This window comes from Drosophila willistoni (genome assembly GCF_018902025.1).
Source record: "Drosophila willistoni isolate 14030-0811.24 chromosome XL unlocalized genomic scaffold, UCI_dwil_1.1 Seg141, whole genome shotgun sequence".
Taxonomy (NCBI): Eukaryota; Metazoa; Arthropoda; class Insecta; order Diptera; family Drosophilidae; genus Drosophila; species Drosophila willistoni.
Genome location: NW_025814052.1, coordinates 15,221,915 through 15,244,343, shown reverse-complemented (window position 1 = coordinate 15,244,343; position 22,429 = coordinate 15,221,915). Strand labels below are relative to the sequence as shown.

Below are 22,429 nucleotides of genomic sequence, written 5' to 3'. Positions count from 1 at the left end.
ATTGCTAATCGAAAAACCTATAAATACAAAACAACTGATTTTAACTGTGTACTTGAGACCTTTTGTGGACAAACGTAGGTCGACTTTACAAAAAATTACTACAAACAAATAATTCATGGAATGTTAATTAGAATGTTTAATCTTTTTTTGTATATTTTTTCAAAAACTTAAATTCAATTGTTTGAAAAACAAAAAAACTGTTATACGGCACGATACCAATATCCAATTCTCACTCAGCTGTCCTTTACAAGTTGCCGGTTTCAAGTGTCAGTTCTTCACTCTCTCTCCCTTTCTCTCTCTTTCTCTTTCTCTTTATATCTCTATCTCTTTTACTCTCTCCCTTAATATGTAGTAGCTACAAAAACACCAACAAAAAATAAGAAAAACGTTAAAATTAAAAAAAAATTCAAGAATAGTGAGCTTTCGATTAAGCAGTTTTTTTAGCACAGTTTTTTTGAAGTTCCAAACAAAACTTTCACTTACTTTGAATACAAGACAGTATGAGAAGGACACATAAGTAGAAAAAGAGAGCGAGAGAGAGACAGAGAGAGAGAGAGAGTGTGAAAGAGCGAGAGAGTAAGAGCAGAGATGAAGAGCAAACTTTTTCCCCATTTTCAATTTCGGTTCAGTTCGGCTAGTATTTCGGCTACGTTTCGGTTTCATAGATTTTGTTTTTATTGTTTGCAATTCGTTTTTTGGGGTATGCAAAGTCATTTTAGCTTTTGAACTCATTCAGTTCAAATTTACCAGCAGATTTGTGCGGATTACAAAACGCCACATACTACACATACAGAAAAGAAGGATTTTGCCAAGTCCAGTCAATTCGCTCGCTCAACCAACTAACTAACAAACCAACCAACTAAGAATATACCAAATAACAAGAACTCAAACAACAAACTCCTAAATTTAATAGTGGCATTTAAAACTAAAAAATAACACGAATAATTAATGGAAAGATCAAAATATATTTGCAACATATAACAACAAAAAATAAAACCAAAGAAAGAAAAGTTGAAAATCAACTAAGAAGCAAAGCAAAAGTAAATTATTAGTCATGAAATTCACTTAAGTGTTTGTTAATTATTCATCATATATGTATAGATACATATGTATGTATATATAATTTTTTTTGCAATTATTTTTTAGTGTGCGTTTAGCATGTGTGTGTGCGTGTGTGTATGTTGTGTAGTATATCAGTTATCCAAAACAATAAACGGCTAACCAACCAACTGAACCAAAGAGCTAAGTCAAGCCAAGGCAAGCGTAGGCCAAAGGCAACAGCTAATCATTGCAGCAAAAGAAGCAACAGCAGCAGCAACAGAACGGCAAGTGTTTCAAGGAGGCTTTGTCTAAGCTACATTTGCACCATATATCATGTACAAACATACATACCTACCTACATACATACCTATGTACCTACATGTATACATACATATGTATATAACTACTCGTATGTATGATATTTTATTCAGTTTTCCTATAACACATTTTGCTACCCTGCCTCTCTTTTTCACCATATTGTATGCCATTGTTTTTCTAAGGGCAAAGAAAACAGATAAACGACAATTGCAATGGGAACAACATCAACATCAGTAGCATTGAAATCAAAATACCAATAGGGCTCGCAAGGCATTGTCAAGCGTTGTCTCGTTTTGTGTTGCATACTTACAGGTTAATGTACCTGCGGGAGGATAAAAGGTATTAAAAATGGTCCCTAATGACCTCCAATAAGCTTTCACTTTCATAAAAGATTAAATAAGCAGAAGAAACATGTATGCACATATGTATATAGATTGCATTTAAGTCAAGTTTCTAGTAAAAATATTGTCATATAAGATGTTAGTGTTAACTTTATTTTAAAGAACTGAAAATCAGACAAGTCTAGAAGAAGTCCTAAATATTGTTAGGTGTATTATATACTATAGAATATTGCAAACGGGGTCATTTGGAATAATTCCAACGCATTTTTTTCGAAGTCCTGACATGATGGACAAAAACTAGGTACGGAGCCGTGATTAGAACCGCCAAATTACTGTTGGAGACCTATTGAACTTAAAACACTTCTTCATGATCTCAAAAATGTCGGCCTGTGTTATTGATACTCCGACCGATATATTGACATCTATGAATGCAAATGCATTTATAGATGAGTAGATGTTTTATTTTTCTTAAAAGTTGTAGATAATAAAGGGAAAATTCAAATTCCATTATATATTTTTATCTCAATCAATTTTCTTATAATTGTATTAAATAGTGAAACCATTATGAACTAAAAAAACAATCGCATTATCTTGATGCCCTGCTTAATTGTACATACATATAATCTTATTTTAAAATATACATATCTTTTAGATAAAAGTAGATAAAAGACGAATGATGAAAATTTTTAATTTCGTTCCTATTTTTCTGTATCTGTCCCATTCACCTTCGCAGTTTTTTCTGCCTCCATCTTTATTCTGTTTGTCTGGTTGTGACACGTGAACTAATAACTTGTTATGATAATTTTTTTTCTCTTTTACCGGCCACCCCATTCCAATCTTTAATCATAAAAATCTATCATATTAACACACAATATCAATGTATAAAAGTTTCAGATTTGGTATGAAAGCATGAAAAGCAATAATTACGGCAAGCTACTTCTGCCATGGCTTTGTTATACCTTTCACCGCATAATTTGCTTCATTATTCGCGATTTTTGGAAAACATACAAGCATGCAAAAGTATGGAAAGTTGATTTCAAGTATACATAGTTTAAGGCATGTGTGTGAGTATTATTTAAGCTCGCAAATTCTGAATAAAAATATATATAATCAATATACTTGTTTATCTGTGTGAGTTTATTATGCTTTTTTTTGGCGTCATCTCTATATGACGCTGCTTGTCGAAAGCAATGAGTCGGTGACGGATAAAGAACTTAAAATGAACAAAGAAAGCCACGGACTAAAGTCCGTTGCTTGGCCACGTAATACCGAGAGAAAGTACCATACCCCCGCGTTTCCCATTCCACTCTACCAACAGCCACGACACACCCCCCTCCAGTCCACCATTCTCGCTTGACTTGCGTAAAATGAGAAGCCTTTGACAGGCATGTCATTTAATGTGCGCCTAAGTGTAGGCTATACATTTTTTATATGCATTTTAACGCATTTCGAGTTATGATTTTGTGTTCCTTGCGACGTTTCACATATATAAACCAACAGAACGATACTACACTCTTACACACATATATAAAAATTTCATTTGGGTAATGAAAATGGAAATGCATATGGCTAGTGGAAGGGGTTGTGGCCTAAAAGGAGAAGTAGATGAACTACGTGGATAAAGTTGAAAACCTCCATAGTAGAAGGAACCTATGGCCATCCGTACAACCCGCTTCCCTGTCTAAATCCCTACTTTCTTCTGACTCAACTTTCATGCTCCATTTAGTTTGCGGTTTTCTTTTAGGTTTTGCCTTGTGGCCTAACATAGTTTTCAACGCTGTGTATGTGTATTGAACTGTCTCTAAAACTTAATATTTCATTTACCATAATAAAAGCAAAACAAAGACACGATTTGCTCATGTAGTAGAACATGGCCCAAGGTGTGAAATGCAACGCATCCTTTTTTATTGGCCATATTAATATTTTACTTTACCTACGACCCCTTATTTAATCATAGGTTTAGTCTTTTTCCAAGTATTGAATTAGGGCATCAAATAATATTTAAGAAGGCCGGCGTACATCAACAACACTCATCCCCACCTCGTTACAGGGTGAAATGAACATAACATTTTTGTAAAGTGTGAATTTTTCGTCATTGCCCTCATCGAACCCTTGCATGCATACAAATTTTACTACCCATCAATTTTTATGCATAATTATTAAAATGCACGATGGATATGACTACTGCTGTAGTATGAAATTCCCTTTTTACCACTATTTAATTGTCTCTTTTTTAACTATTGGTATTACTTGAGGTGATTTTTATATATTAAGTGCCAAACATCCTAAAGCAAACACAACCAAATTGAACTAAATTGAGCAACTTTCCAGGGCATTCGTTAATCATTTTGTTGTCAATACACATTTTGTTATAGTTTATGTTTTTGAAATTTGGTATTTCATTTTGCACGTGTAAAAGTTTTCTGAAAAAGGCCCAAAAAAGACAAAAGCAGCTGCCAATCAAAATTTTGCACGTGTTTGTTACTTTGTTCTTGATATTACTGCCGGGAGGAGAGGGATGCAGAGCGTGTAAATGAGATGAACCAAGCAGACAACTTAGCAACTAAACAACTAGATATATAAACTAGATAGACAAGTAGCGTTGCAGCATTGTCATAAAAGTTGCATCTTTGTTGCCGTCTTCGCAGCCTGTCAAGCATAAATTTTTGTCATGTTTAATATATTTATACATATGTATGTATATTTATTCGCATTGGAATTATAGTAAAAATCCAATAGAGCAATAGAGTTTGACTTTTGTGGAAACAATGCAATTGATGGTTGTCAAGACATTGTTAAATAGTAGAACAAATGTGGCTTATTGCAGAAAAAAGAAGATGAAGCACTATGATGAATATCCCATTTACATGTTTTTCATGTTTTTGGTATTAAATTTATGAAACTCTATTTGCCTTGCTGTCAAATTTAGGTAGCGACAAAGATGGGCAGCTTATCTGTATTGCCACCAAGTGCTAGTAACATCAGGATTTACTAAAGACTTCAGAGTTGCAATGATCTTCCCTCACGGATAAATCTGGCTTAGAATTACACAACCAATTGAAGCGAAAAAGGGGAGACAAAGTTACATCAAGAAACAAGTTATATAAACAAAAAATTTCATTTATATTTTCGTGCCATTATATTTTTAATAATGATGCCACTGAGCATATGGAATATATTGAGTAAACCCGTATGAACATTTAAGAATTGAGCAGCTTAATAAATAACGATAATGATGATGAAGTAAGAGGATCACTTATCCTCTATCCGCTTCGCATCGATATTGTCATTTGTTAGATGAGAAGCAGTTGGCCAAGTTAACTAGGAGGGCCCGCTTAAGGTTTTATACATATATGCAAAACAAACAAAGAAGACTTAAGAAATTAAGATGGGGAAACATGCAAATTTTTTTACGCTTACACACCATGATTCGGGTGTGTGTGTGTGTATGCTTACATTAATTTCTTGATAAATTGCGCACAGCAAGAAAATGATGAAGAAGAGGAAGCATAGAAGGAGAGAAATATAGGAAAATAGGTTAAAGGCTCTTAACCAAAAATAAAAAGCAAGCAGCAGTTTGCAGTTTCATGACGTTTCAAGTTGCCTAGAGAATACGCTTCCCTCCATTCAAGTAGAAAAATTCTTATCATATGTAATTATTTTTTTTTTTAACAAAACTAATGAAATTTTGTTCTATGTATGTAGGTGTATCTATTCCTTGCCTTTTGAAAGGCTTCAAGTAAATGAAATGAAATTAGTATGCTTTGTTTGGGCCTTATTTATTTATTTTTTTATGTGTGTGCTTCCCTTTCATGGCGAAGTCGGTGTGTGTTGGTTTTTTATAATGCGCTCGAAATTAGCAAAATAATAAAAATGGCGCAAAACAAGGTCGCGCATAAATAATGAGAAAAATGTTACACATACACACATACCAAGAGCAAGTTGCCCGCTTGGTTGAGCTCTGTCAAGGGATATGGGAGCCGGCAGAAGGGGTGTAAAAGAGTTTTGCATTGTTTAGTCATATGTGTGTCAATTGTAGATTAGGCGCTTGGGTTTTCATTCTCTTTCTTTTTCCTTGAATACCCTATAGGCAGCCCCAAAGAGAAGAAGTATACCAATCAGACAAAATCAGCTAACTTTTATTATAGACTGCACTTGGCAAGTATCCAGTATACAGTCAAAGATATATACCTATGTATGTACATTAAAAAGTTTAATTAAATTAGGATGCTTTGCTTTAAAGGGTATTTTTGGTAGTCTTGGTAGTCTTTTTGACTTGTTTTGCCATATGAAAATGTAGGGGGAATTTTTGTGTTTGTATTTTGAGCTTGCTTGTTTGTTTGGTGTTGTTGTTCTGCGGTTGCGGAGGGGCCAAGTTATGCGCCAATTAACTGCCATTTGAAATCCCTGGGATGCCAAAAAAAGAAAAAACACATACCCACACAAAACAAATATAAATATGGCATAAAGGAGCTAAAAAGACGCGGAGGGAGCGCAGAAGAAAAGCCAAAAGAAATCCCATTGTTCAATTTCCCATTCTAGGCCTTGTGTACAAACAAAATAGAAATTAATGTCGCTTCATTGCATTAAATGTAAGAAATGAGAGCAAAGCGCATCAAAAGAGAATATGTGGAAAACTCTAATTGTTTTCACTGGGCCCCTGCTTTACATCCATAGATTCATACATCCATCAACATATGTACATATGTATGTACATATATGTACATATGTAAGTATATACAGACTTTATGTAATTTGTTCGAGCTCGCGAGTATGACAGCGACATAAACAGTAGACAAAAACCATGCTTGAACCTGACTCCACAGTGTGTCAAAATTTGAACGCAATTGGTTCAGTAGCTTCTGAATGCATAGCGATTGTAGGTACTCACACAACATTTTTATACATATATATTTTTTATATACATATAGAAGATTCGTTTTTGGATGATTCCCATATGGGTTTTCTTTAGATTTTTAACCCGTTTTAAATTAGTGCTTATCGACCATTGAATAAAGTGCGCCAGCCGACCATTGAAAATATGTACTTATATATACATATACATATTTTGTGATATTTTTGTATATTTTTAGATCTTCATTAAATTATTGCCAAGTAAAAGTGTAGTAGACGACTCGCGTAGAATAGTTTTTGCTTCGTTTTCTATATACTACCACAGATAACATTAGATAACTGGCCAATTTATGTTAAAAAATTGTAAAACATCGACGAAAAATAAATTGTTGTTCGAATCAAGAAAGTTTATAAATTATAGAAATTCACAGTAAGAGTGGATCAAATTTCAGTTGTTTGTGGCTTGTGTTTGTTGTCTGTAAACTTTAATTAACATTGAGTGAACATTTTCTTTAATGCTGAAAACCTTTTAATATCATAATTGCAATATACTGACATGAATAAACAAAATGGTAAGGTCGAATGCAGCAAATGGGCGAGTGCTGTACCACTTCTAGGGTGCAGTTGGCCTGTCGCCATTTCCACTCATCCATACATCCATTTTTTCTGTGCCCTGCACAGCTGTGCACAGTATGAAATGATTTTGTAGAGAAATGGCCCAGCATTACGCTAAAAGTGTGTTATACAAACGAATGTGTGTATCTAGATCTAGAAAACATTTTTCTTAATTCTAATAACATTTTCATATTTCCTTATCTTAAACACTCCCCAAACTGAGAGCTATACAAAACAACGAGGAAAAACTCAATGTGTCGCAGGTATAAAGTACAGGAGACGTACAAAGAAGGAGAGAGCTCTTTATTTAAAATGTCATTAGGTGTGAATGGCAGCCATGTTGCAGTTTAGCCATTTTGTAAATACCAGTAATGTCGAAGACGGCTGAATGTAGCATGCAGAGTGAGAGGTTTGCTAATACGCAGTGGTCGTCAACGTCATGCAAATGTTGAAACCTAACCGCATTTGCATTTGCATTTGCCGGCTGTCAGCGTTGGCATTAGGGGGTGGTAATGTGTGGGCGTGGCACATACGAACAAACACACATACATTATATCTTCACCCATTAGTCTGTGTCTTGTGCTGTTGGTATTGTTTATGTTAAGATAAAGAAAGGTTCCACACAAGAAAAAGCACAAATTCAATGCAAAACGTGAGACATTGGCTGAGTTGCTTGGTTAACGCACACACACACACACACACCTGCAAATACAAATACATATCACATATGGAAATTGTAAGTCCATTTCTCTTTGCATTGCTCTTCACCTCTTTCAATCTTTCTTCATCTCTCTGGTTCCTTCTCTGGTGCTAGGGCTGCAACTGATTTCTTATGCACAACTGCATCAAAAAGTACATTAAATTCGCATGAAATGCCAGAGACCTGCCGCCGCCTTCACGCATAATGGCATTGATAACAACAGCAACAGAATCTTTTGCCGAGAACTGGCTAAATTATTAAACATCTTGCCTCGGGCCAGAGGCAAAAGCACAAGTAAACCCAAATGATATATGTACATATTATACTTAGCATGCCTCAATATATATTCATACACACATATACATACATATGTACATGTATCTCAATTTTCGCCCGACAGGCCACAGAACAATTATTCGGCTTTGGAAGACAAGGCTATAATTAGTTGATAGAATTTATTTATGGGATGCATCGATAAATTTCTAATTGCATGTATATCAATCCCTTTCAATTAGATGTATCGAAATTGAAATTAAATTTAACTTTTCTCTTTATACTTTCAGGTGAGACGAGCTGTCATTACTGATTTTTGATTAAAGTTGTATCAGAAGTAAAGTCGTCAGCCGTAAGTATCGAAACTTGGCTAGGAAGTTTATTAGATTCCTCATCACATTGAAAATCGTGAATACTATTGAACAGCCTTCTTACAGAGACTTATGCAGTCGGTTTCTAAGATAATTTCGTCTAATTAGTAGAAATAACTGTTCTATCAAAGGCATGGAAAAGGTTTATTACATTTTTGAGACAATCACCTCGGTTCTCTATACGTCTATACTCTCTATACATAATTCCCACCCACTTAAAAGATCGATTAGAATACCCTTTTCTTACATATCTAACTATCATGTCAGATATATATATGAATATATGTATATAAAAACAAATGCAAAGAGATGGGAATGTGTAGCTGGGGGTCTAATTAAACTGGTCCATGGATTTTTGTAACTTGATGTATGTACATGCGTTTTTGATTCTTGCTTGCTTTAAACCCATTCTGGGTACTTGGGTTGTCTGTGGTTGATTATGGTACATATTCTACCATGTACATCTCTACTGTTTATTAGTTTTAAGCGCATTGTTTGACGCTTCATTTTGTTAAATAACATTTTTAACTCCCAGCACAAGTAAAATTCTTATGGACGCAATTTTCCCAATCTGTTTTCGTCCATTTTAAATTGCATTATGCTCAATTAGCTTTCAACAAAGAATGAAACCAAAAATATATATACAATATATTGTGTATACATGTATACATATGTATATAGCTACATATATCTATCGATATGTGACATAAAATACTTATTCATTGGCTTTTATATATGCAAATAATTGCATTTGTTCAATTTCGTTTCCCAATTTGTTGGCGTAAATGAAATTAACATTATGGTAAATAGAAAGAGAGAAATGAGATTGAAAATACCCTTCAAAAAGGTATGGAAAATTATGGAAATTATCTTATATCATTATAGATTTCAATAGCTAGTTAAAAATCTTGTACTCTTATATATGTGTGCGCTATGTAATTGGTAATCTTTTAGTCTTTGTAATTATAGGGCATGTCGAATAATTGTATTTTATTCGAGCTGGCAGAATATATGCTTTGTGGATTTTTAATTGAATTTGTCCAACCAACGAACCAACCAACCAATATACCACCAAGGCAACTAGGAAAATCCCTTTTGCAGTTGCTTTTTGCCTTTTGTCCTGCACTTTGAATGTAGGTTCGGCGGGGGTCGAGGTCGGTTTTCTACATTTAAGCCGCAATGCAAATTGACTTGCTTCCGTTGTTAGCTTTTCTCTGACTTTACTTCTTCTCCTCTTACTTGATGTATTATGTATTATGCATGTAGAGACACTGTTCATTTCTCTTTTTTTTTCTCTCTCTCTCGCTGTCTATTCTATCATTATTCTACCATTCGTTGTCTCTGTCGATTGTTAGTTTGGATTCGAGTTCTGCAATTTCGAGTTAATTCCATTCAACCCATTTAAAGATTTATATAAAAAGAGCGCAACCTTGGCGCAATCGCACAGGCAATGCAACTAACCAAAGATTTATAATTAACCTATGTATCTCTTCCCTTGCTTTTCTCTGATCTCCTATTTCCTCTCGCTCGTGCTACTACCATTCAAATTAAAATATAGCCACTTGGCTTCTTTTCAGCTTAAACATTTGGTTCTCCGGCAAATTCAATTTAAATGAGTTTTTAATGGACCAACCTCTTTGGCCCTTTTATTCTCTACGCCTTCCACACCGCCATGAAAATTGGAAAACTGTTGCACGTAGCATTTTATTGAGGTCAACTACCTTTTCTTACGCTCCCTTTCCTTAATCTGGTTGTGATATATACGCATATAAATATTCTTGCAAAAAAAAAAGAGATTATATTATAAGAAACCTATCGGAAATGTTGCGAGATAGATCGAAGAGAACCTATTGCAGTTCAGAACCTGGATAAATTCCCATGTAGTATCCAATATTTAAAAAAAATGCCAAAATCTTTGCGTTCTATCTTATCAAGTGAATTTGCGTAATAGATTATTGAACTGATCGAGTTCTATGGTCGATAAGCCAAAAAAATTAAGAATGAAACAGAATTGTAGATTTTTGTTTAAAGAGAATCAAGTTAGCTAGGATTTAAAACTTCAAAAATCCTAGAATTGAGGTTAACAACGTGGGTTTCGTATAGTCAGTCATTCAGTAATTGTAATTTATTCGAGAAATATGCACCTTTAAAACACGAATCAATACTTCAAGTAATTTTCATACTCTTTTACATTTCTCAGCAAATTGCATAAACAAACAATAACCAATTCAATACAAAGGTCATCCTTATACACGGCATCCAATAATAAATTTTGTTTAAAGTGAAGGCAACGTTTCAGACAACCAAAAAACAAAAAAAGAAATCATCTCCTCGAAAAAGGACAAAAATAGAATAGCAAAAAAAGGAAGAAAAAAGATCGCAAAAAACTTTGGTCGGCATTGTCTTTTTTGTTTTTGTTTTTTTTTTGTTTTTTCTTTGTTTTTTTTTTCGAGTTGATACTAAGAATAAGTAATATTAATTAATTGTTAATAAGCATGATTAAACAGAAGTCGCAGTTAAAATCAAGAATCCCATTACCTGCGACCAGTCCATATGTTAGACGACGAGCCATAGCCAAAGCGAGTGCGAAGACGGAGAGAGATGAATGGAATATGATCAAGGGACTTGCAGCAGAATCGATACCAGGATTGGGTTCGCAAATACCCAGGCTGGTTACGCTTCCATATAATCAGCATCTACAGCTAAAGCTGCAGCAGCGGCAGCCGCAGCACCCGCAGCAGTCGCAGCAACAGCAGCAGCAGCAGCAGCAGCATCTTCGTTTGACAGGTCAAAAGAAAGCAATTAAGGCGAAATGGGAAGGTATACTAAATCCATGGCGCCCCACCGTTTCTCATATACCAGTTTGTCGAACGATACAAATGCAGTGCACCCAGAATACCCATCAGCGTTTGCATCAGCGGCAAAAGGATTTGCAACGCAAACGCCAGCAAATAATCGAGGAGAGGGACTCATTCTTTGAGAATTCCTTTTACTCATATTCCTCTTGCTCATCCTCTTCTTCAAGCTCCCGCTCCAGCTCCAGCTCCAGCTCAAGCATGTCATTAAGTTTATCCTTATTTCTGCCCTTTCCATATTTAAATCGCCATCTAATGAATGCATTTGGTGATTCCAAGACCAAATCAGTCAAATCAACGATGGTCAAACAGAAACAAGTATCATCGATTCCACTGCAATTCCATCGATTTAATTGCAGCGACAGTCGTCAAGTAAATATACCGTGTCAATTGATGAATCGCTATTCCCTGTTTATGCGTCAGCATCGTAAACCCATCCAGTTATCGGCTATCAGGTCGTGCACAGTGCTGCGTCTTCTCCAATGGATGCAGCGACATCGTCACGATAATATTCAACAGCTGGCCCATTCCCTACCCCTTCCGAGCAATCCAAATCCAACGTGGGATGAAAGTTTCTTGGCTGAGGGCGGTCTAAGCCAACTGGTCGAATTGATATTGGCCTGCAACTATTTGGGTGTCGATCCGCTTCTGACTCATGCCACACATTACTTTGATCAGCTGATGGCCCAACGCTGCCAGGCCGAACAATTGCTTTTGTCTGGCATCAGTCAAATCCTGACCGAGGTGCATGACAGCAAGATTATTAATCGGCAGGCAGCAGCGCCATCATCATCCCAATCACTAGTGCCAATGGAACCGATTTTAGTTCCCAAGCAGACCACTTTCAGGCATCATCAATGTTATCACAAAAGGATCTAAAATACAAAAACAAAAAAATACAAACAAATGTTCGAGTCAATAAAGTGTTAAATGATAAAGGCTACAAGAGGCAAAAGTGTGTTTTTCATCATCTTTCTGCAATTTAATAACACTGTGTGAGAGTATTTTTTTATATTGGTTCGTTATTAGTGCATTTTGAGTCAAATTAGGAGAAACTAAATTCGAGTTTTTTAGTAAGAAAGTCAGTATCTATGTAGTCTACTTATTTTTACCTACATCTCCCTTCTTATGATCCAAGCCCCGCAATTATAAATTATTATGAGACTGTTATTAGTGAACGAAGTTACCTCGTAGTGTGTAGTATTTTAAATTAATTCTAGAATTGATCAATTTGACATCATCAGAGTGATTAGAAAATGTTTCCAGGCGAATAACAAAGCAAATACAATTTGATGGGACAAAAGAGCAGACTTAGAGCTGTACGATTTTAACATTTATTTATCTCTGACTTCAATTAGCCGCCGTTTTCATAGTTAAAACAATTAATTGCTCACTAGTTCAGGGGAAGGAAAAGAGGGGAAAACAGGAGAAGAACCAAAAAACATGTGGAAGACGGCAGACGGGCGACGGCAGACGGCAATATTGCTAATGCCCCCCGAAAAATGGAAGAATTGTTTCATTTAGTGTAATGGCTGTTTATTTGGTTACATTTCCAAAGTCTCTCACTCCCACACACACAATGTGAGGCAATTAAGCGATAAAATATGCAACAAGCCAATTATGCTCACATTAAATGGCCAATATTACTTTGGATTGAAACAGGTATTAGTATTGCCTTTAACTCCTAAAACGCAGACATAGCGATCAATAAGTGGCAGAGTATGAAGTTTTGTATGGATTGGCTTCGCAGCGAAAGTAAGTCGTGTCTTTTGGGGTTGGTTTATGCCCATCCTCGCTATAAAGTGCGACTGTCGGCAAAAGTTTGCTTGGCTTGGCCAAGCGGTCATGCCGCATTAATTTTAAATGCTTTTGTCGTCAAGTTTTTAAAGCCGTTAAGTATGGCCGTCTAGCGCAAAAAAACTAAAAAAAAGGACACATAACGAATGTGGATGTGGGGTAGCGGCAGACAGGGCTAATAAGTAAGCAGAAAGAGAACGAAGGGACAGAAATTCTTAAAGCAACGCTAATATGATTCATCTTACAAATTTAATGAACTACATATGTACATATGTATTTAGTGAGATTTCATTTTTTCGTTCTGAAGTTCAGAGACCTACGTGTTGCTAAAAATACGAAACCCATCCTAGTGAGTAGCTAGGGTGCACCCTCCTGCTTCCACTCCCCTCATTTAGACAAGTATGTATAGCAACCATTTTTATTTTTATAACACGCATACGCCCTGTGCACAATGGTGTGGGGTGAAAGAGGGTGGCCCAAGTCGAGCTGGGCCGTTCCTTACTCTACATCATAAGTCTGTGTCGTCTTTTAGTATTGCGTGAGTGAAACTTAAATGCTATAAATTTATTTGACCAACATCGTTTGAGCAATGCTACAAAGGAATGAACTTCGATTGCCTCCAACTGGCAACAGGTAGGAGTCCATCTCTCCTACCAAATCATCTCTACCCAAGTAAACCCTTCATTCCCACCGCTTTTGCTATCTGTCTGTGGCATTTTATTTCGTTTTTACTCAATTGCCGAGGCTAATGAAAATCTACACGAAACCTTGTAACTAGACAACTTTGTTTTTGTTTTTTCTTCTTTTTATGCGAGCGAACTTTTGTATTATGTTTTTGGCGTTCTTTGTCTTCTTCCTTCTCTTTTAGTTGCAATTTAATAGCAGTTTGGCATTTTGTTGTTAGCGATAATATATAACTTTTACTTATTCCCATTCCAATTCCATTCAGTGAGCCAGACGCAATAAAATACAGCAGAACTTTTGTCCGAAAAAACCACACAAATACCAAGTAATATTCATAGTTTATTGAACTGGTACTTTTGTGGGCTTGGTCGAGGTCTTTCCTAAGTAATAGTCCCTTTTTGACATTCGCTTTTAAACTTTTGTTTAGCTATAAGAATGAATGAGTAAGCGTGCTATTCCATTCGACAAATTTTAAAAACCGTTTATCGACACTAAGTAATCGGTTCGAATTTTGGTCTTGGTTACAATATGAAAAATATATATTATATATCTATATACATATATGTACATATTAAGTAACGGGACGAAAAATATCAATTAAATCGGATTATTGATTCTAGTGATAATGGTTTGAAAATATTTATATATTAGCATTACACCGTATAACAGTAAATGAATAAATGATTTTCGATAAGCATGTTAATAGTGTGTTCGATAAACTGAGTTGATACTCGCAGACACACATACCTACTTGAGACGTACATATATAGGGGGCAGATCGTACATGAAATATAAGCATAGTCATCATCCCAGTGGCAAGAACATCTTGCAACTGCCTGATGCCTGCTGTTGCCTGGACAACATAATTAAGTTTAATTGACAACCGCTGACTGTTTGATTGGCTTCACTTTATGTGGTGGGTGGGTGGTTGTATTGGAGCACTGCGATGAGATGAATAAAGCAGAGAGCAGGAAGAGAGATAGAGAGAGAGAGTCCTATAGAATGTCGCTTGTTGCTCTCATTTGTGCCACTTGGTTGCGTCTTCCTACTCATTCTCTTACCCCTCCTTTTCCTCACCATTCTCCTTCTCTTCATTGTGATTATGTATTCCCCTCATTAAATTTACATTTATTTAACAATATGCAATTGTTGTCGGTGTTGTTGTTTTTGTGGTCACAGAGAGTTAACATGGTAGACTTTTTTGTATATGTTTTATATGTATTTATGATGAGCATAACCTTTAATAGTTGAGTTAAAGATGTCACGGCAGATATTAAATACTGTTTTAGAGGGAAGAGTCAGAGAAAACCAATAAATAAATTGCTCAATGGATTGCCAAAAGTCTCGCTCTCTTGGCATAAGCTTCGTATGCAGCTTTCATGTGTTGCTTGGGCCCAGAACAAATTAAATAAAGAATGAATAAATAAATAGATTTTACCTTTGTTCGCCACGTTAATTGATATATTTATAGTTTATTTACTCATCGATTTTTCTGCGCACCTTCACCCCGTTCTTCTTATCAAACCCCCAGCCATTGCTGTAATTGTGTCCACAAATTAATTTATGCCTCATGTCTGTTGTGGTCTTTACGAATACACTACTAGCTGTAATTGCTTTTTACCGATTTTCCAACAATTGCAGACTAAGGTTTTGCCAAACACCACATAAAGTTACTGGTAATAACTTTTTAATTAAAAATTGCTAATTTGTGACACAGATAAAAAATTTTTTATGTGGTTTAGGAAAATGTACCGTTTTCCTCTATCTAAACTTCCTTACATTTGCCTGACCATGATGATAAAACCAAAAGAGTAAAATAGAGTAAGGACAAACGAAAATGTTGCGAGTCAATTGGCCAAGTGGCAGGTGATGCGACAGCTGGAGCAGCTCACCTTGCTCATGATAATTATTGCGTTGATGCTCTGCGTATTGCTAGTGGCAACATGAAAATCATCATCACTTTTCCTTACCCCATCCCCCCCCTTATCCACTGCCTTCTATTGAGTGGTTTTGGACTTAACGAGCAGATGCTCAAACATATAGTGCAAACACTAGAGATCACAGTCATGTTCTCTTTTCAATTGCGGTCGCTGACGATTTTCGGTCGATTGGATTGTTTTGGTCATTAGATTGTTTTCGATTTTTAAACCGGCATCCAATTGCTTGGCTGCACTATCGTCTAATTGTTGTCAACGTTTTTGGCAATTGTCAAAATTGGCCTCAATTTCAATTTTACTCTAGTCAACTGCTTATCTAATTCAATATTCTCGGTAATTATTTTTGCTATGGCTTCGAGATGTATTAAATTTCGAGAGCTTGTACTAACATTTTGTCTCTATTTTAGCTCTATTTCCTGTTGCTGACAATCAATTTTGGATTCATTTCCGAATTATATTTAGAAAGATGCCTAGAAATTTGGTGAATCAAATGAAAATAGCTTTGACAAATTTAATTTACTAAATCAGAGACTACTAACTACAAAAATACACAAACATACACGTAAGGCACGATGAAAGTTTTAGCTAGAGCAAATTGTATTCTAATAAAATAAAAGTCCAATCAGTCTCTCTCTCTCTCTTGCTGGATTGCTCAATGTCATTCAAGTATGAATCATTAAAGCATATCCTGGCCCGCAGGCTGGGGCTAAGTGTCAACCTAGTTAAATGTTCCGCCTTCACTTTAGCTCTTTGCCTGCCTCCCCCTATCGTTTTTCTTTCTTCCTGACTGACTGTTTGCCTGCTTATCCTCTTCGGCTTTGCATTTTCCTGTGGCTTTTGTTTGCGCGTTGTTAGCCGCAGGCGAGGAGCAGGGAGCAAACAGCTTCCCTAGAATTAGCCGCCATGAAAAATTGACGTTTATTGTTTTTAGAATTTTTATGAGCTTCGCCTGCAACAACATCAACAACACCAAGTCCTGCCATCCCAGACACGTTTATCATCATCATTGCCATCAACATCATTAACGTTATCGTTATCATCATTATCATTATCACTTCGGGCCAAGTGATTGTCAGTACATGACTGTAAAAATCACGCATACGCCACGTACTCAAGACATAGAAGTTGGCATAATTTGTCTTACTTTTATATTTTCTTTTTGCCTATGATAATAACTGTTCTGCCAACGATGTATGTATGTATCTATCTTCCCAATACTCTTTCTAGTATATACGTACGTCCTCAAGGCATTCACTCTGAAATGAAGTGAAGTTTATTTAGGTAATAAATTATTAAAGATCAGTGTTCTGGAGCTTGGATTTTAGTAAAAAATCGTAACATAGTTTTCAAGAATTAGATAAAAAATAAATTGCGAAAAATAATGTTAATATGTATTTATATGTTTTCTTTAAAATTTTTATGGCTTGAGTTTATTTGAAGTCATCCAAATACTAATTGATTCAGTCTTTCCCACGCAGTCCAGATTCTGGCCAATCCAATGATGGATGTCTGGTGTATTTGTATCTGTGCCAACGACAGAGACCCTATGCTAAGGATAGGCAAATTTCACAGTCGAGTTAGTCACAAGACTAACTCCTGAAGCGTTCTTAAAAAGAGGCTTTGATTTGGCATTTCGACAAATATACATAAGAAAAAAAAAACATAAGCGACCCTTACAGCCAACACCAGATATCCTCCACACTTCACCCTCACATATGTGGGAGGATTTTGAAGCTGAAATTATATTTTATTTTTATTTGCAAACGTTTTGCGCCTCATCGTTTTTTCCTTTGCTGTGTATTGTTTGTTTTACTTTTTTGCCTTCTTGTGTGTGTTTTCTTTTTGCTATTTAAGAACCCTTTTGTTTTTTTTTTTTTTGTATTTTGTATTTTTATGATTGTCTTGAGGATTTTCGTTTTACATTTGTATGAATTTTTAATATGACAAAGAAATAAAATAAGAATAAAGACAAGAGAACAAAAACAACGAACAATAAGAACAGAGCATAAATATAAAAAAAAAGAAATATATATAATATACATACATACGTATATGAAAGAACAGCCATAAGGCGAAAAGAAATCGAAATCGGAATCAGAGACCGACTTCAGCCAGCTAGAAGAAGAATAAGAAGAAAGGGGAGTAAGTCAACCCTCAACAAAAAAATGTACTAGATACATATATATAAAGATAAAAAGGAATATCAAGCCGAATAAACCTTAAGGACATTGTAATATTAATTCAAACGGACATATACAAGAGTCTAAATAAAATTGAGAACAAAATGTATGTGTGTGGTTTTGGGTGGGCCAACTTGAATCGTTTTCAAGGCTTTTATACTTTGCCCTCATCCTTTGGTTTGCGATGCGGCTTATAAATGCAAAAGCCGCTGCCGCTGCTGCTTTTGATTGAGGCACACTGTATGTTGGTGTTTTTTTTTTTTTTTGCATGCGTGTGTGTGTGTGTCCCTACACACACCCTTGTGCGGCAATCCTGTCAAATTATATTATAAATATATAAATAAAAGTAATATTTCCTCCTTAGACAATACATTTTTTTTTTTTGCAAATTGATCTTTACAACCGACACAAAGGCTATTAAAAATCTTTAAATTTTCCCCATTAATAAAAAGGCACAGTAATTTTAGGAAATAAAATTTTTCTTCGGCTTAACTTGATAGTGGGTTTCATCTACTAGACATTAAGTGAAATTCATTATCAAGTTAAGCCAAAGTAAAACTTTATTTTAATTAATTACTATATTTTGTACATTGTCTTGAACATTTTTTTATTTGGTTTACATTTTTTGGTTTTGTATTATTGCAATAATTGTTGAAAATTAGAACCTAGAAGAGGGACCTGCTTGAAATCCAAAGTGAATTTTTAAGTGGTTAAAGAACTACAACTTTGGATTCAGAAGTATTGAACATGAATGTGTGTGCGTGTGTTTGCCTGTACTGAAATTCTACGCTTGGTCATCCTACTTCTCCTTAACGTTGCTTGGGCACATATATGCGTGTGTAATAAGGATATCCATTTCCCATGGTGCTAAAACTGACCTTTCTCAAGTGCCACACATTGAGCCATCTACATTCACGAATACAAACTCATTCACATACGCACAAGCTTTACTATGCTTCATACATTAAAGCCGGAACCGGGGACTGTGAGCTGCAACTGTGAGGAACACCGGGGACCTGAGATGGGGCCACATGAATTTAAAACCAAACAGTTTTCTTTTTGAGTCTCTTTTGCTTTTTTTTTGTTTTATACTCTTGTCGAGAGAAGGTGTATTCGTTCAAGCATCTCTAAATATATTTATCAAGAAGATAGAAATTGTTCAACAAAACTTCGTTTAGTAGATTAACATAAAAAATTAAACTGAAAATAAAAAAATAAGCTTTATGGGTTACATTGGAACAAACAGTTGGGAATTGAAAAAAATTATGTTTAATTAAAATAGTCAACTCGAGGAAAGTTGTCGAGTCAAAATGAGATTAAGCAAAGTGTGAAACAAATTCGGCATGATTCTCTGGCTTTTGTTTTTATTTTATTGCCAGCTCAATTTAATGGCATGAGAAAACGAAAGCAAGAAAAAATACGGACAGAAAGAGAGCAGAGAAACAGCTATAAAAGAGGGTCCAACGTTAGAGATGACTAAAGGGGGAAGAGTAGGGGAAGAGTACTCTGGTATATATAGTTGGTTGGTTATTCGACCAATGCAAGTCCAACAAATTAACTTTGGTGAATTTCTGTTTTTAGTTCTTTCTTTCGTTTTGGGGTCCTGCTTTTTGAAAATGAATAATAAATTAACTAAAAACGGAAAACGAGAACTGTCAAACGAATATGTAGAATAGGTACGAGCAAAACCAAGATAGAAACAAATGAAATGATTCAAAACTAATTGTTAAGCAGATGAAGAACAATTGCTTAGTTTCATGTTGAATTTCAACCTAAATTGACTATGTTTGTGTCAGTGTCGGATTTAACCTGCTGCTGGCATATTATGCTTTTCATTTTCTGGTTCATTTCAGTCCAAACGGGTCGCGTCTTCGATCGAAGAAAGATGTTTCACCCTTTTTATCTTTATCTTTCTGTAAGTGAGTGAGACTCTTTATAAAAGTTGGGAAGTGGTACTACGAAGTACTTCTATTTATTTTGTCTTTGGCTCTTTGCCGGTTTAATTTTATATAAGCTTTAAATTTCGGACCAAAATATTTGCGTATTTTTTACCAACAGAATGAAGTTAGGACAGAAAAGGTCCCCATCGACTATCATAGGATAGGAACAGTTTCACATAACTGTTGAATAATTTTATGTAACTGCAACATAAATTTGTATCTTTAAGCTAGTTGTATCCAATAGAAACCAACTACATCTGCGATGAGGAAAAACGTAACTACAGAAAGAGAAAATATCATATTGCTGTTCAAAGTTGACTTTTGGTTATAACTTTTAACTATTCTGACTTTTAGCTTTGGTCATTTTGGTTGCCCATATATATACAGGCATGCTTATATTTTATATAGCTGCATATACCACACACATACCATCTGGGCTGCTGCTGTGTTTTTGCTTCTTTGAACGAATTGATTTTCCATGTAAGCGCATTAAGAGCCTTGCACAATTTGGCATACATAAGAACGATGGAGTTGACGATGAGGATGGCAATGATGATGACGAGATGGGGATGGAAATGTTTGGTGGCGATGGTGATTGGTGAAAGGTTTCCCCGTCTCTCTCTTATTCTCTCTCTCTTTTCTACTGCTACTACTTGTTCTTTTTGTCAGTTCAGTTCAGTCAGTCAGTCACTCAATCAAACAGTTTAATTCAGGTTCAGTACAGTTCACTTCAGGTCGGATCGAGGGCAATGGTGTAGGGTGACGGCGTGTGTCTGGAATAAACATACATAAAAACTTGTACTACGCACATCAGGGGCAACAATATCATTACCCAACTACATGAAAAATCGTTTTACTTTAATAATATCTGTATGTCAGTTTCAATGTGAATGTGCATGTGGCCCTTAAGCTTCTTATGAAGTTAAATGGATGTTTTGGTGTACTTCTTGAAAAAGATTAAAACTATATTTATACATACATATATAGATTATATTCTGAAAATTGTATTCAAAAGTAAAGTGAAAACAATCATATATAACATAATTGAGTTGCACAACTTTTAATAGCAACCTGCCACGCCTACCCACCTGCCAACCTTCTGTTTGACATTGGTTTCTGTTTTTTTTTTTTTAACAATCATATCTGCTTAGTGTGTTTTTTCCCGTTTGGTTTGTCGCTTTTTCTTACTTTTTATACCATACACCCATAGGGTGAAATGGTATATTAAAGTCGCTAAAATGTATGTAACAGGCAGAAGGAAGCTTCTCCGACCCCATAAAGTATATATATTTTTGATCAGCATCTACAGCATCATTTCCGCCCCCATAATTTAGAAAAGATCGATTGTTTGACATATTTGTTTCACCTGGTGTATGGTATACCCAAGTCGGCGAGTCGACTTACTAACTTAATTTTTTTTTTTAGCAACAATGTCCCTGCAGGATATTGTGCGTTAAAATCTGTCAACAGAAATTCAATTACTTTTTTGTGTTCCTCATCTCCATTCGCCATCATCTCCGACATCATCTACACATCGTCCTCGTCGTCCTCGTCGTCCTCATCGTCATCAGCTTACAACTGTTACAACATGGGGCATTGTCTTGACATTTTGCCTTTTTATGGCTGCAACTGCTGCCAGCACTCTCGGCCTTCCCCTAGACCTCTACCTCCCCACCACACAGACACTAACGTCTAGTCCCGCCGCTGCTTTATTATGAGAGGCAAGATGAAGCAGACGGGACCACCGCTTAGTGTTTTTAACTGCTTTTTGTTTAACCATCGCCACAGCCGTCAACCAAGATTGAGTCATAGATTTGCTGCATTGTGTGAGCACGTCGCAAATGTTTTCCTTTTTTGCCCATTTGTCCCTTTTTGTTGTCGTTGTCTTCGGTGCGTGCCCGAGGAACATTGCAATCGCTTCAACGAAAGTCCATCGATATGAATCATACAAAAAGCCATAGCAGATACAGCGTTTATTTTCCACGAAAACCAGCAAAAAGAGAGACACTAAGAGAGCGCCACAGGCACATTGCATTTGACAAAGATTTGGGGATGTGTTTAAAAAAACTATAGCAGGATACTGCAACTCCTTTACCTGATTGTTGTATAGTACTTTAATTTTATGGCAGACCCGATCCTAACAATTTTCATACTTTCTTTTACAAAGGTAATTAAAAGCATGAATACAAAGTGTCATCCCAATAACTTTCTAATCAAGGTCGGTTACTAAGCTACTTTTGGTCTAACAAACAAAAAAGTAGGCAACACTTTTTACTTCATCCGTAACTTGGGCGGCCTCCTTGTATTTCTATATATTTCTTCACCTGCTTAAGGTGACCTTCGTGTGGCCTTTCAAACTGCTGCTGCACTGTGATTATTTCCGCTAATAGCATACAATACAATTTGGCTTTGGTTTTTTCAGAGCAGAGTTCCGGATTGGGATTAAGCGATATGAAAGTTGCGGCTATGCTGTGATAACATAAAAGGGTGGTCAGGAGGATTCAGGAGTTGGAAAGGCAGAAC

At 35.7% G+C, this 22,429-nt stretch overlaps 1 protein-coding gene across 1 annotated transcript; it reads left to right on the top strand.

Moving 5' to 3' along the window:
* Positions 1–10,634: 10,634 nt before the first annotated feature.
* LOC111518508 lies at positions 10,635–12,316 on the top strand. Its single transcript, XM_023175445.2, has 2 exons — positions 10,635–10,683; positions 11,021–12,316. The coding sequence occupies exon 2, from the start codon at positions 11,126–11,128 to the stop codon at positions 12,245–12,247; it is 1,122 nt and encodes a 373-aa protein (XP_023031213.1). The 5' UTR covers positions 10,635–10,683; positions 11,021–11,125; the 3' UTR covers positions 12,248–12,316.
* The last annotated feature ends 10,113 nt before the right edge of the window (positions 12,317–22,429 follow it).